The sequence below is a fragment of the Pleurodeles waltl genome, chromosome 4_2 (genome assembly GCF_031143425.1).
Source record: "Pleurodeles waltl isolate 20211129_DDA chromosome 4_2, aPleWal1.hap1.20221129, whole genome shotgun sequence".
Lineage (NCBI taxonomy): Eukaryota > Metazoa > Chordata > Amphibia > Caudata > Salamandridae > Pleurodeles > Pleurodeles waltl.
The window spans coordinates 869,141,839-869,156,413 of NC_090443.1; the positions used below are offsets into that span (position 1 = coordinate 869,141,839).

Below are 14,575 nucleotides of genomic sequence, written 5' to 3' on the forward strand. Positions count from 1 at the left end.
GCACGTGTGTAGTAAGGCAACCGTAGGCACAATAGCATTGTTGAACGAGATGGTGCATTTTATTCCAAAATGGCCGCCAAGTTAACCCACTTTGATGCGGACAGTTGCGGTTTTAGCGCTGCGCAACGGAGACGTCTCGGTTGCCTGGTGACTAGATGACTCTTGTTTCGATAGCCCGGTAGCATCTGCGAGGGATCAGCCTGCTGTAGATCTCTCTTCCTGTTGGTGTCCTAACACACATGCCTATTTATCACTGACAGTTGGATCAGACATGAGCAAAGGTGATGATCTCTGTCTGGCTTCCAATGGAGGGAAAGTTGTTCTAGCCACGTCCAGCGACGAGAAACACCCTCCCGAGCACATCATTGATGGGTAAGAGCTGCAGCTTTTCTAGATCACTACGTTTATGGGTGTTTTCAAAGTGCGCGCCACGACGTTCCAGCCTTGCGAGTATTTTGTGAAGTTATAGCTATAATTATAACTTATAATAGTTTAAATGTTGCAATATGGACAGAAGTGAGGTCCACCCTGTGCATTTTGCGTCTTTCTAATACAATTATTCCCAAACACTCGCGCGGCAAAATTAAGAGGTAGGGGTGTTTAAGTATACTAGATGCAAAAATGAAGCAAATAAGTTATGCACAGTTGATATTTCATCACGTACTATATTAAATATTTTTGAACCAGTGCAAAAATAGAAAATACTGTTTTGCTATGCTTGACATAATAATTTGAGGTGTGCCTTTTGTTTGTGTAATACGCATTATTTTCGTGAAATTATTCCATGAAATACATTTCCCAGCATCTCAAGTAACATCTGTTTATATTTTGTAATGGTGTACCTCGTACAAAAAAGTCACAAGTGACTTTCAGGAGACTAGTTCGAGGAGAAAATGTATTTTAGCGCGATATTCTACTCAAACCAATCTACTACTGGCAAACGTCAAGTGAAATTTCGTGGCGTGTCTGGTATCCAGTGTTCCCATTTCCCGGCTGTCTTAGCTGGTGTTTGGAATGCGATAGAGTGAGGTAATATAATTTTGGTGTGTGGTATGGCGTGGGAGCTAGGAAAGGGACAGTTGAAGAGAGAGGATGAAGCCCTGATTGAGACATACTTGCTGATTTTGTATCCCATGAACCTAGCATGGAATACATGCCTTCCTATCTGAGTGGCTCCAAACTTATATGAAAAACTTGCCTTCAAACTACAACAGTTTGGCGACACAGATAAGGTTCCAACCCATATGAAGAAAACACAATTGGTTTGCCAATATTTTGGTGACTAATTGTTAAGGAGCAGAGTGAAAATGCACCAACACTATGGTGGGATTTGGGGGCCATTTCTGGCAAGTGAGGGGGGCCTGTTGTGAGACAAAGGAAGGTCCTGTGCCCATAGAGGTTTGGAGGTCGTCCACCTTCAAATTCACCGGTAAGTGGTGTCAATTCAAGCTGCTGGAAGGAGAAGCCCTGAAAGGAGGGTGGGTGGGCGAGGTCTGGCAAGGCGCCAACTGAGGAGAGTTATAAATAGAGGCGTGTATGATACTAAGCTTAAGGGTAATGGTATGGATACACTGTTATAAGGACAGTGCTGTGGAGACAGTGGAAAATCTCCTTTATTGTAAACCTGACTTTGAAGTGACCCAAGGACCTTCAGGCATTTATACACTCAATGGTGACAGTCACATAAGGGAAAGCAATGGCAAATGTGTAATATGATTTCCAAATTACGATGACTGTGGCATAGGCTAGTCCATGCCTCTGTAGGGTCCTGTGTGCCTTTTTGGTGTTGGTGTACCGCAGTGGTTGCATATTGCTCCATTTGATTCCAAGTTTCATTCACAAACCCGGTCACTACTCTCTCTCGAGAGGTGTGTGCTGCATGATGAGCAAGAACACTCGTGAGCGCATAAGGCTTGACCGAGTTTGAGGAAAACAGTGCACAGTCTCTAAGAAAGTTAAAGACATTCTGTAAATGTTATGGCGTCCATTGAAGAGTGACTGCTCCTGCTAGCTATGAGATCAAGGCAGTGGACAAAGTTTGTGTGACAATGCGTAGCTCCAGGGAATGGGGACTTTCCTCTCTGGTGTGAATCAGGAATGGAGGAAGAGGGTCTGGTGGTTGTGCAGCCTAGAACCACAACCTGGCTATGAGAGAACCTCATCAATGTCTTGGATTCCAGAAGTGGGTGTTAGAGTGGAGGCTTTGGTAATGTAGAGTTGAACATCATGAAGGAGGGTAGTAAGCTGATGTTTGATTGGAGTAGCTTTGGTACTTTTGTTGAAAGACCCAGGCTCTAGTGGTTAATTCAGAACGAGAAGCAGGCCTATCTCCAAGGACACTGGAGACAGAAATGAGTGTTTGTTGTTCAAGAATATACTATGTCATGAAGTCATTGGAAGTCTAAACATAGCCCGTCTGGCAGTTGTCGAATCCCGATGTTAAAATATTACATTCAGTTAATCAATGCGGTTATTTGGTATACATAGTTTTTGTATTATTCTATGTGCCACTGTTGGGTACAATGTGCGTTGTTGCCTACTAACTGTGAGGTTCATTAGGGTGTGGAACATTTTGTTTGGTGATTCTTGCATATTGACATCCTGGTAATGCATGCGTGGGGTTAGTAAATCTATGTGTAAGTTGACTTCTGTTCAAGGGAATTGCAATTTATGTTAATGGTTGAGGTGTGCTAGATACTTAGTACTGCAAGACTGCTTGGTAAGTTTATAGTAACCACCTGCAGGTTGTTTTGGGAGTACCGAGTGAGCATTTACTTTCGACTCCATTTGGAGTCTAGTTAGCAGATCAGAGAATAGGATGTACAATCCATCTGTGTTGTTGTTGGTAGATACATGATAGTTGTGCATGTTCAGGTGTTATAAATGTAGAGAAGAGTAGTACCCTGTCACAAGAGATACAAGTGTAGTACACCTGTGTGTGTGTGTGTGTGTGTGTTTGGTGCAAATCGGAAAAGAGCAGTACCCTCTTGCTATTAGTGGTATGCAGAGTGCACCTCGTGGTATGCACAGTTGGAGGTGAGTAGTACCTTGCTGTGAAAAGCTGCATGGGGGAGTATCCCATGGTGTACTAATTTGGGGTATAGTAGTACCCTGTTTAACGAGTTGGAATGGGGGGGAGTCATCCATGGTGGGTGATGTTGGAGAAGAGTATTACCCTGCCACAAGAGGTTGCAAGCGAAGTATCTCATAGAGGGAAAATGTGGAGAAGTGTACTACCCAGTGATGGTGTGGGTTATAGCCAAAGGGTGCACCAGAGTGCTTTACCACCAGGTGTACCATGCGGTACAAATAGGAAGATTTTCCAAGTGTGTGGCACAGGAGGCACAATACGTTTTTGTTTGTTTTTTGGCACATTTATTCAATTACATATAGTGGAGTTGGACAGTGTTGTCCTTGAATGGTGGTACTTGATGTAGCTCTAGTGTGTTGCAGGGGAGTTCTTCTTTACATTCTAATGTAGTCTTATTTCATAGGTTGTACTCCTCTACTACCCTCGTGATTTATTGTGTTGTGTCAATCATTTTTCATTTTCCATCTACTGCAGCCTGTCATCATTGTGTTCAGATGTCCCAACTTTTTCTGGAGCGGTTTCCAGAGGGCCCATACAGGGGGATAAAAAGTGCATTCTTTGACCAGGCTCTTGATCATATTTGTTTGGACAGCTAGTATGAGTGTCTGTGTGGAGTGTTGTAGTGCTGGGCTGTACTTGTGTGTGTGTGTAGGTAGTGCAGTGTTTTGTCATTGTGGGGGTGTGTAGTTTGTGGAAGATTGAGTAGATGTGTGATTTTGTTGTGCTGTGTAGTTTTAGTAAAACAAAGTGGTCTAGGTAAGCCAATGTCTTGTGTATGAGTGTAGTTGTGATGCCAGGTTTTGTGTTGGACCCTGGTCAAGGGGTCTTTGATCGGCGGCGATGTAGTGATCAGGCACCTGGGCACCTAGCCTGCCATTTGCCTGTGGCCTCCAGTTCCTACTTGTTCCAGCCTGATCCAGGTGCCGCCGTTTGACAAAGTGACCCTGTGCTTGGGTTTTCCCACCCAGGATTTCCTGCTCACCGTTGCTCCATCCAACAAAAGCCCCACCCACACCAGGACCCATTTAATGGAGGCCTCATTGTGATTGCACCTGCAGGGACCTCGGCCTCTAGCCTGCCACTTGCCTGTGGCCTCCAGCTCCTGCTTGTTCCAACCTGATCCAGTTGCTGCCATTTGACCAAGTGACACCGCCGCTGCCTGTGATTTCCTTCTCACTGTTCTTCCCACCACCAGAAACCCTGTCCACCCCAGGACCTACTTAATGCAAGCCTCAGCAGACATGCGCAGCCGGCGCGCCAAAGGCAAGCCATCTGCGCCCATCCGAGCCTGGTGCCACGATCCCTGGCCCTCCAGTACCTCAGCAGATAGACCATCGCCAAGTTCTACACGTTCAACCCTGGATGCCGTAACAAACAATGCCGCCATCCCGACCCACAGTCCACAATAGGACCTTTCACTTGCACCCACCTCCACTTCACCTGCCTCAGCATACACACAAGCCCACTTACCAGCCCCACCCCAAACACACCACAGACACTACCTGAACAAAACACCACCTCGCATGTGCCCTTGTCTACACACACTCACCATACAAACACATCTCCAAGATTTGGGACCTTATCTCCACCGTCAAAACCAACGTCCTCTTCCTCATTGAGTCCTGGCTCACCCTACTGACAGCACCACCGCAATACCTAAAGGATACAAGAATGCCCACCGCAACCGCATCAACAAGCTTGGCAGAGGGATCACCATCATACACAAATAATCCACCATAAATGGCAACATCACCCCAGACATTTAACATCTTGTCTCAAAAAGACAGCAAAACCACCTTCAGAGGCACCCTTGCCTACCGTCCTCCAGGACCACGCCCAGCCTTCTGCAACTTCATTGCCCCCCTTTCCATAGACTCCAACAGCTACATTTTCCTCTGCATCCTCAACTTCCATACCAGTAACCACAATGATATCAACACTACTAACCTCCTCGACAGCATGAACAACATCGGGCTCACTCAACTTGTCCACAACCCCACACACACTGCAGGCCACATGCTAAGCCCCATCTTGACCTTCAGCGGCTTCAGGTACAATCACACCATGGAACTCACCTGGACCGACCACTCCATCGTCTAGTTCAACATCACCAGCTCATGGACTTCCACCCCCAGTGTGCCCTTTGCCCCCACAGCAGCTGGAGCAAAGTCTCAAAGGGCACATAGATCAACACCTCTACACCACCCACCCCATCTCCTCCAACAACCTAGATAAGAATGTCAGAAACTTCAACAATTGGCTCACCAGCTGCGCCGATAGTATCACTCCCATCTCCAGTAACACCAACAGGAGGTCCACCAAGCAGGCTAACTGGTACACCGATGACCTCCGAACCCTAAACAACACTGTAAACAAATGGAAAGGAGATAACACACCAGCAAGGATACGACTGATAAGACCACCTTCAAGACAGCCCTCACCTCTACCACAGACAGTTGAGAGAATTGAAGAAAAAGCCTTAGCCTCATGTATTGAATCAAGCTACAGTAACACCAAAGAACTCTTCAAACTCATCAAAGAACTTTCCAACCCCTCAGCTGCAACAAACAAAATTACCCCCTCAGATAACCAACATCTACAGAAACATCAAACCCCATCCCAAGGCCACCAACTTCTTCAGGCAATACAACAACCCTGCTACCACCACAGACATCAGACTAACTGAATGGAGCCAGCTTGCCCCTCAGGACACTGCCTCCATCACGAACTTGGTCCACTCAGGGGCCCCAACTGACCCAAGCCCTCACCACATCTTCAATCTAGACGAAGTCAGAATCAGGCACATACTCACCACCTTGTTCAGTACTTCAGTGGCCACTACCACCTTCCCTGAGGACTGGAAAAATGCGGAAGTCCACGCCGTACTAAAGAATCCATTGGCAGACCACAGCAACCACAACCACTACTGACTGATCTCCCTGCTCCCAGTGCCAGCAAAAGTACTAGAAAAAGCCATCAGCTGGCAACTCTCCTCACATCTGGATCGGAACCTCCTACTCAACTCCTCCCACTCCGGATTGCGCAGTAACCACAGCACCGAGACAGCCCTCATCGTGGATACGGACTACATCTGAGCCCTACTCGACCGAAGAGAGACTGTGGCTCTGATTGTCCTAGACCTCTCGGCAACCTTTGATAGTCTCCCAACACACATCAGAAGGCTGCACAACATAGGAGCCACTCTTGGGTGGATCGCCTCTTTCCTCACTGGAAGAACGCACAAAGTCTGCCTTCCCCCTTTCACCTCCGAACCCAAGGAAATTATCAGTGGAATACTCCAAAGATCCTCGCTCAGCCTCACCCTCTTCAACACTTCTACGACACCTCTAGCCAGCATCACCAAAACCCACGGACTCAACATCATATACTACTCAGTGACACACAACCCATCCTTTTCCTTTCCGAAAACACACAACAACAAGACCAATTTCCACAACTGCATGACAGACGTCACCAACTGGATGAAGGCAGCTGCCTAAAGTTGAACACTGACAAGACAGAGGTACTGACAGAAATAAAAGCTCCATGTGGGACGCATCCTGGTGGCCCTCAGAACTCGGGCCTACTCCTACCCCCACCGACCACTCTAAGAACCTAGGCATCATTCTCAACAACAAGTTAACCATGATGACTCAGGTTAAATCTGTCACCTCCTTCTGCTGCTTCACTCTCCACATACTTCATAAGATATTCAAATGGCTACCCCAAAGTTCAAGATGCACTATAACCGAGGCCCTCATCTCCAGCCTTACTAGACTATGGCAATGCTTTCTATACAGGGATTGCAGTTCACCGTCTCTGACGACTGCAGAACACCGCAGCCAGTCTCGTCCTGTATCTCCCTAAATAAACCTACATCCTCCCTACCTCAGGGAACTCCACTGACTCCCTGTACAGAAAAGGTGCCAGTTCAGGCTCCTGACCCATGCATACAAGGCTCTACACAACTGCGGACCCACCTACTTAAGCCACTTCCTGAACTTCCATCAGCCAACCAGACACCTCTGCTCTGCTTCCATTTGTCTAACCCTCACTCCCCCATCAGATGTAGCAGATGCGGAGGTTGCTTCTTCTCCTACCTAGCAGTGAAGACATGGAACGAGCTATCCTTTTCATCTCCGGACCTCTGCACCTCTTCTACAGTTCTGAAAGTCCCTGTAGACTTGGCATTTCGGCTAATCAAGACAAGAAGTGCTCTACAAATCTACTGATTGATTGATTGGGTAACTTTCCGTTTGTGCTTTGTTTTGTCCCTTGAATATTTTTAGACTTAGGGGTGAAGACGAAACTGTTAGTCGAAGGAAGCTGGTAGGTTCTGTGCCCTGGTTGTCTTGTGACTGGGCATCCGTGACTATACGTCTTGCATGCATAAATGTGTGGTGGTGTTGTGAGTGTGCAGACATGTAGTGGTATTGTTGTCTTGTTTCTTTGTTTGGCATGAGAAGTGGGGAGCCTCTTGCCTTGACTTGTGGCAACGTTTCTATATTTGTTGTTTGTTGTATTTTGTGTGCTTTCCTCAGTATTGGAGAGTTTAGAACAATGTTGTTGGGTGAATGAGAGTAAGCTAGGCATGTTGGAGATTGAGTGATTGTGAATAATTGTGCTTGCACTATATACGCAAGGTGTTGGCTGTTTGTTGTTTGTAAGAGCGGGAGGTGTGTCCTCGTTCCCTATATGTCTGAACCGGTGTCTGAAATGCTGAGGGAGAATAATGTAATGCAATGTTCATGTGTGAGTGGGTGCAAGGAACGGACAGCTAGAGAAAGGATGGGGCCCTGACAGATTTACGTGTTGTGCCCTAAGGGCCAAACATGTAATAAAGAACTTACCTGCTACAAGAGTGGCTCCAGTCTCCTATGTAAAGTGCCTGCCCTCAAATAACCTTTGTGTAAAGGTGAAACTTGCCTAACAGCGACTTCCTGTAACTCATTGTTTATGCAGTATTTACAAATGCTTTTGGGAAATCAGACTTAACCACAAGCAGTACGTTACTTTTCCTTAACAGGAATTCAGGAACATTTTGGACAACAACAGGAATGTTCCCTCAAGAGTTTATCATTAGCTTGAAAGGATTGGCAAACATCAATACTCTTACAGTGCAGAGTTATTTAGGTGAGTTTTTGTTGCTCTATATATTGAAATCGTGCCTCTATTTCTATGGAGTCTTCAAAGAGGGAGAAGTCACATGTTTTTAACGTGTGATCACACTGAAGTCAATGAAGAGGCACAGGTCTTCAGAAGATGACGTAATTTTGCAGAATGGGTTACCAAATTGAAGTCTTAGGGAAGCATTTAGCTTGTTGAAAGAGTGAACATGATTTCAAGACGGTGAAACCCTCCAAATTATGACATGTTAATATGTTTGTCGAAGTGCACTTGGAGCACTCCATCCTGTCCCTCTACTTGTATTTTATCTCTCCTGAAAAGGTGTTTTAGTGCCTTTTTGTGTTTTTTTTAATGATGCTGATAAGTACCTCTGATGTGCTGCATGGAGTCAGAGGGGGTCTCAGGACCCAATTGCTTTGGATTTATTGCATCAGAATTTCGTATTTTTCACATGCAAGCAATGATGGGAATGAAGTTCATTCAATGGTCATGTCATTTTAGGGCATTGTACTTACTGCAAAGCTGCCGGAGAAAACCAGAACTTAGACATCTGTTGGCAAATGTTTCATTAGTAAATTATGTTTGTGCGTAAAAGAAACATTACAAATGGTGTATTTGTAACGAATTCAACCAATCACAGTAATGAAAGTCAAATAGTTGTTGTAAGTGAAAGACGAGCTGTTCATACCCAAAACGATTGGATATTTCATCTAGGAAGCAGTAACTTTCTAAAATACATACACATAAATGAATTAGTTATATACGATTGAACAAACCAATTAGTGGCCTGCAACATTTAATTCTTGGCAAGCTTTACTAAGTTGCAGCTCCATTCAACCACCAGTTAAAGTAGAATATTCAAACCTTCGCAATGTGCTCTTTTTGTTACAATGAATGCCTGTGTGGGCTACATTCTCTCAGTAACGTTAACGCTACAAAACTTTCCTACCATTTATAGGGAAACCAGTGCTTGGTTGATAGTCTATTAGTCATGTACCTTCTCTTAAAAATACATTTTAGCAACAATTTTATAAAGTGCTTATGGCATGTGGGAGTTTTCCCCAAGAAAGTTTCTAAGATATTAGTGGTAAATAGTGCATTTCCAAACAGGCTCTCTGACCCTTTTTGTGACGTTTTACATTGTGCAAACTCAGCACAAGGGCATTGGAGAACTTTACATCAGCACCAGTAACATTACGCAAGGTTAGATTAATTTGTTTTAGGCACAGGGAGATTAAGTGATTTGCCCAGAATCAGTGATTGTTGATCCAACGACAGGACTTGAACCTAGTTTCCCAGTTCCAAAGTTGGTAACGCTTGCCATTACGCTACATCTTCCCCTTTTCAGAAACAAAGTGAGCTTGCATGTGTTATCCCCCTTTTTATAGCAAAGGTGCTTATGGCCCCAATCCCAGCAATGAACATGCACCCATGTCCTTTTAAAAAATAAAAAAAAATAAAGACAGTCCTAATTGTGATTCAGTGGGCACCTCAGAACTCTGGACCCCAGTGCTGCTGCATCTTCTTCACTAATTATAACAATTGCCTTGCAAAGTGGGCTTTCTCCTCTGCCCTTTCTTCAAAACACAAGTCTCCTCTTGCCCCATACCCTCACTGGCATCTTTCAGATGCAGAAACTAAGGTATATGCTTCAGTTTACCCCTCCCCTGTGCCATTGCTCTGAGGCCCAAAACATCATTGGCACAGCAAGTGCGCACTGGGCCCTAATGCAAGCAAGAAAGGATATAGCCAGCCATTATTGGGGTTTGGTTCGCTCCCCAAAACACTCTGGCCTGGTGCAACTGCACGTACAGCAAAAATGATACCTACTGTCTGCTCTATCCACTTCACCTTGTCATCACTCTGAGGCCTGAGGCACAAAGCAGGATTTCTGCTCCTTGGTGTTAAAAAACAAACAAAAAAACAGCCACACTTCTCAACCATCACCCTTGCTTGTAAGGTGTTCCATGAAGAGCACATGTGACATAGGACCTAATACTGAGGCTACCACTTCCCCTTTTCATAGTGCCACTCACACCCTGTACCACAGCACTGCTGTAATGATAGTGATGGCCCTTAAAAAAATAAAAAGATACCCCATATTTTGCCCCCGTCCATAGGGGCCTTTCTCAGAAGAAGCAGTCCCTGTCCATTTGTAAACAAAAAATTAACCCCACATCTCTTTAATACCATCCTTTTATATAGCTCTTTTCTGCTTAGTCCTGGGCTGTTTCTCTGAGGCCTCACTGTTCCAGAGGATCAAGGCTCTGCACCTGATGCAACCCTGCTTGCCTCCTCCCTGCCTCTAGGCTCACCCTTTTACAAAAACAAAAACAACCATGCCTGAAAGTTTAAGGCTGCCCTAGAGATTCCTCTGCTAGACAGTGGAAGTGGTGGGGGGGACTACTGCACTATGGTGGGAGAGATGTAAAGAGGGAGCAAGCTTTCTCACCATGGTGCCTATAAATGTAAATGTGTGAAATTGGTAAAGCACCAAACATAAAGGCTTTGATTGTTAATAAAATATATAGATACAAATAATGCCATGCATATGCACAGTGTTTTCATTCGTAGGCTTGGGACCTCGAAGCACTATACATACACATGTCACTATTCCACACTGTCCCAAGCCAGGATTCAATTCTGTGACTCTCTGGTCACACAGATATGTGTACTGATCATATTAACTGAGACTTCATGTTGTAAAAGTACATTTCCTACTAATTAGTTTTAACCACCTTTATGTTTTCATTTAAAAAGTTTGCATGTTTTTTATAGGCAGATAGCTGAAGTTCAGCTCAGGAATACAGATACACACTCTTTTATGCACTTAAAACCTCTATATGTAAACGAAAACAGCCTGGAATAACATAAAATAAACAAGGGCAGACTTTCAGGACATCTGGGTTTAAAGGTTCTTGCAGTATTATTTAAGCCTCCTTTAGAAATGCAGCCATGGGCCCTCAGGTGGGCCCTCCACACAGTTTGAAGACCTCTAATGTAAGCATATATGCAGATGCTCAGTGTGTACTATACTATTTATTACAAGTAGTGAGGGAGGAGAAGGGCATCACAACACAGTTGTGACTTCACCTCTTGTGAGTCCTGGCCCCTCCATATACTCAACAAAGGTAATACATAGAAAAGTACTCTCTGCACATATCCATGTATACTATATTGTCCATATTTGTTGCTTTTATTGCAGAAAATGCGGTGATATAAAAGTCGTATTTCACAAGGGTCCATGTCATTTTTTTATATTTATGTCAGACAAAGAAAAACATAGTTAAAACCTCTGCAAATTGGTCAAAGGATGCATAAATTATTGCATGTTCCCAAAATGTATGTTTCTTATTCAAAGTTCAAGAGGAGAAATTAAGCTTAAAATGAAAAAAACACAGTAATGAAGCAGGAAGTACTGCAAATGGTTAAAATGTGTAGTTGACACAATGTTGCACAGGTGTTTTGGATGGCGGTACTGGGGGCTTGTGCAAGAGTTGGATTCTGATCCACAGCTAATGTGATGTGAGGCGAGGCTTAATAGAAATTTCCGTATTTCCCTGTGTGTTGGCTGTGCTGGGTAACAAGGGGTTGGCGTCCTCCCTGTCTCCGCTATTGCCCTGCGTTTGGAGTCAAGATGGGGAGTCAGAAGCTGGACCTGTCAGCCGTAGTCGTCGGGACTTGGTGCTTGCCTAGCGCCCACTAGACCCAGCAGGCTCATGTAGCAGGGTTCTCAGATGTCAAAATAATATGCATTGAATTTCTCCTACAGTGTTCACTTTAATCAGCTTCATGATTATGATTCAAAGCCAAATCCAAAGCACTGAAATTTACCATATTTTGAACTCATCCCCCAAAACCTTGTCCCCATGCACTGTGCTCATGATATAACCTATTACATCACAGCGACATTATTGTGAACTAGATCAAGGAAAAATCCAGTGGGCTTCTGATATCAGGACAGGGTAGTCATGTGGGCCCTTGGAGTCTTTGCATACAAGATTGCCTCATTCCTCGGGGAGGGGGTGGTGGTTGGCAGGTAAGAAGATGGCAGCTGGTCATTTGTATGTCTGCGAGGCAAGAAGCTCAAGCACAGTTTTAGGGGAGTCTCACAAACGCTTGCAAGGGGCACATCATATTTTGCTAATAATTCCTTCACACCTCCTAGCTTGGCACGTATCCTCCATGAAACCTCACTTACCAGATAACTTCTGCTGGCATTATTACATCTCCTTGTTGTATAGAACCATTTTTGTGATCTTGTATGAATGAATAGGAATGCTGGTAAGACCATTATTGAGAAATCAGATGCACCTTCAAAATATTTTTTATTTTATTTCAGTGAAGCATTTGAGGGTTGAGAAAAGCACATCCAAAGATCCAGTCGGGTTTGAAGTATGCCACGAAAGAGGTGTGTCATGAATGTGCATATGGTAACAGTGTAACTTTTAATATCATTGCTTCTCTTTTACAGAGTAGATTCCCTTTAGAAGTTCTTTGTTTATTTTTTAACAGTCTACTATTGTTTGCCACTTAGCCATATAAACAGCAATAAATGTAATAGAACCAGTAAAAAGGTTCTGGTATATTATATATTAATCACAGTCTTTTTGGTCACTGCTCAATTAGAATAATTCAAGATATAAATTGATATCTTCAGTTTTCATTATTGGATTAAATATAATGGGTTGATTAATCATCAGCTTTGCATTCAAATATGTGTTAACAGTAGACTTGCACATTTTCCTAAAATACTGGCAGATAGAAAAATGCAATAGCATTTCTATTTTATTGGATCGGTGGAACATGAGATGACAAACTAGACATCTATAGGCTTGTTTGGTCTGACATATCCCAGGCAAATAAGCAAAAACTCTTGCCTTAGCTGACAATATATTTTAATTCTGTTATGTGGCAGCGGATTATTTGCATTATTTGTTGTTGTATACTGGCCTGTAAAGCATAAGATCGTCTCAGTACATTAATGCAGGTTTACCCACAAGTGCAAATTCGTATGTATTCTGTCTAATTATCTTTTTAATTGTGCTGGAATAGTTGCCCTATTTGAAAGTATTGTGTCACAGTTCAATAGTTTGAGCCATTTAGACTTGAAATTGGTATCTGTATGTTTTTTTCTTGTTTCATAAAAATAAACTTAAAACTATGTTTCTCAACCCTTGATTACCTGAAATTCCAAACTAAAATTAAGGCTAAAAACTCACACCACACCATATTTAGATCATATTTGCATCCAACCATCTCAATAGATGAAAGAGCCATTTTACTAGAATTTCCAGCATTACATCAGTGGATGAATTTCCATGAAGGGTCTTTGCTGGTGTCCCAGAGCTAAGCATCTGGATGAGGTTCACTGTATAAGCTTGAAGGTGACCAGACTTTGAATCGTTTTTGATGATGAGATTGCCTTTTTAATGATCACCCAGCTTTTTGTCGTTGATTATCTCAAACATTTTACATTATCAGACCAAAACTTTATCCATGGAGTCCTGGAAAGACCGATAGCCAACAACTTTGAATAAAGTATGTAATGACCACTGCAGTCCCGGGGTATCCTAAAAGCTGGGTGTATACAGTGAAAAAATAATATGGTATTATCAGCGTGACATATTCTTTTGATGTTTTTTTGAAGTAATTTTTTATCTACATTTCAATTAAATCACAAAGCCATTTTTACATGGTATCAATGTGTGTGTGGGATTTATAAAACCCTCCAAAAGATATAGGTACAACAATATACTAAGTTCATCTTACAAGGAATGAAGGTCATGTTCCAAAACAGGAAATCGTGGTGAAAGAAAGGCAGTGAGTGAGTGCCGGCTGTGAAGGAGTGGGAGTAAGAATAGCAGGAGGGAAGAATATAGACATGCAACCAAACAGACAGTACAATATGGAACACAAACTAAAAATAGCATGTGGAATAGAGTAAAATTGTAGATTATTGGACACCATAGTAGATAACAATCATAACTTAAAAGAAAAATAGTCAAAATCTTGGGGTAAAAGACTATCCGTCTAATGTGAGGACATTTTCCTATGTATTGCTCATCAAGAATCCTGACTGGTACGGATTTGCTGTTACTGTGTTTAGAAAATGCTCAGCATTCATTCTTACCTGGACTAAATATACATAGGTGGTCATGTTAACATTGGCGGTAAAAAACGGCTACCGTCGCAGTGACGCCTGCCAAAATACCACCACTGTGGCTACCATCCGCCTGCCATATTATGAGCACTGCCGGACATCCGACACAAGAAGGGTGGAAATCTGGCAGTGTTCATGGTGGCGAACTGTGGTAAGGTGGAGTGTTACCATCATCACCGTCACACGAGAAAAAT

The 14,575-nt window shown here is 43.4% G+C and overlaps 1 protein-coding gene across 3 annotated transcripts in view; it reads left to right on the top strand.

The window, feature by feature from the left end:
- The first annotated feature begins 69 nt into the window (after positions 1–69).
- Positions 70–14,575, top strand: part of IFT25 (intraflagellar transport 25) — a 36,699-nt gene continuing 22,193 nt past the window's right edge. The window contains exons 1-4 of one of the 3 annotated variants that reach the window (XR_011202995.1): positions 70–372; positions 8,118–8,224; positions 12,561–12,629; positions 13,703–13,802. Coding sequence is in view for 2 of the 3 variants with exons in the window: in XM_069232642.1 (XP_069088743.1) it covers positions 272–372; positions 8,118–8,224; positions 12,561–12,629; positions 13,703–13,758 (333 nt within the window). In the remaining variant the exon portion in view is untranslated. The remainder of the gene's footprint in view (positions 373–8,117; positions 8,225–12,560; positions 12,630–13,702; positions 13,803–14,575) is intronic. The other 2 variants (XM_069232642.1, XM_069232641.1) reach the window with 2 other exon arrangements.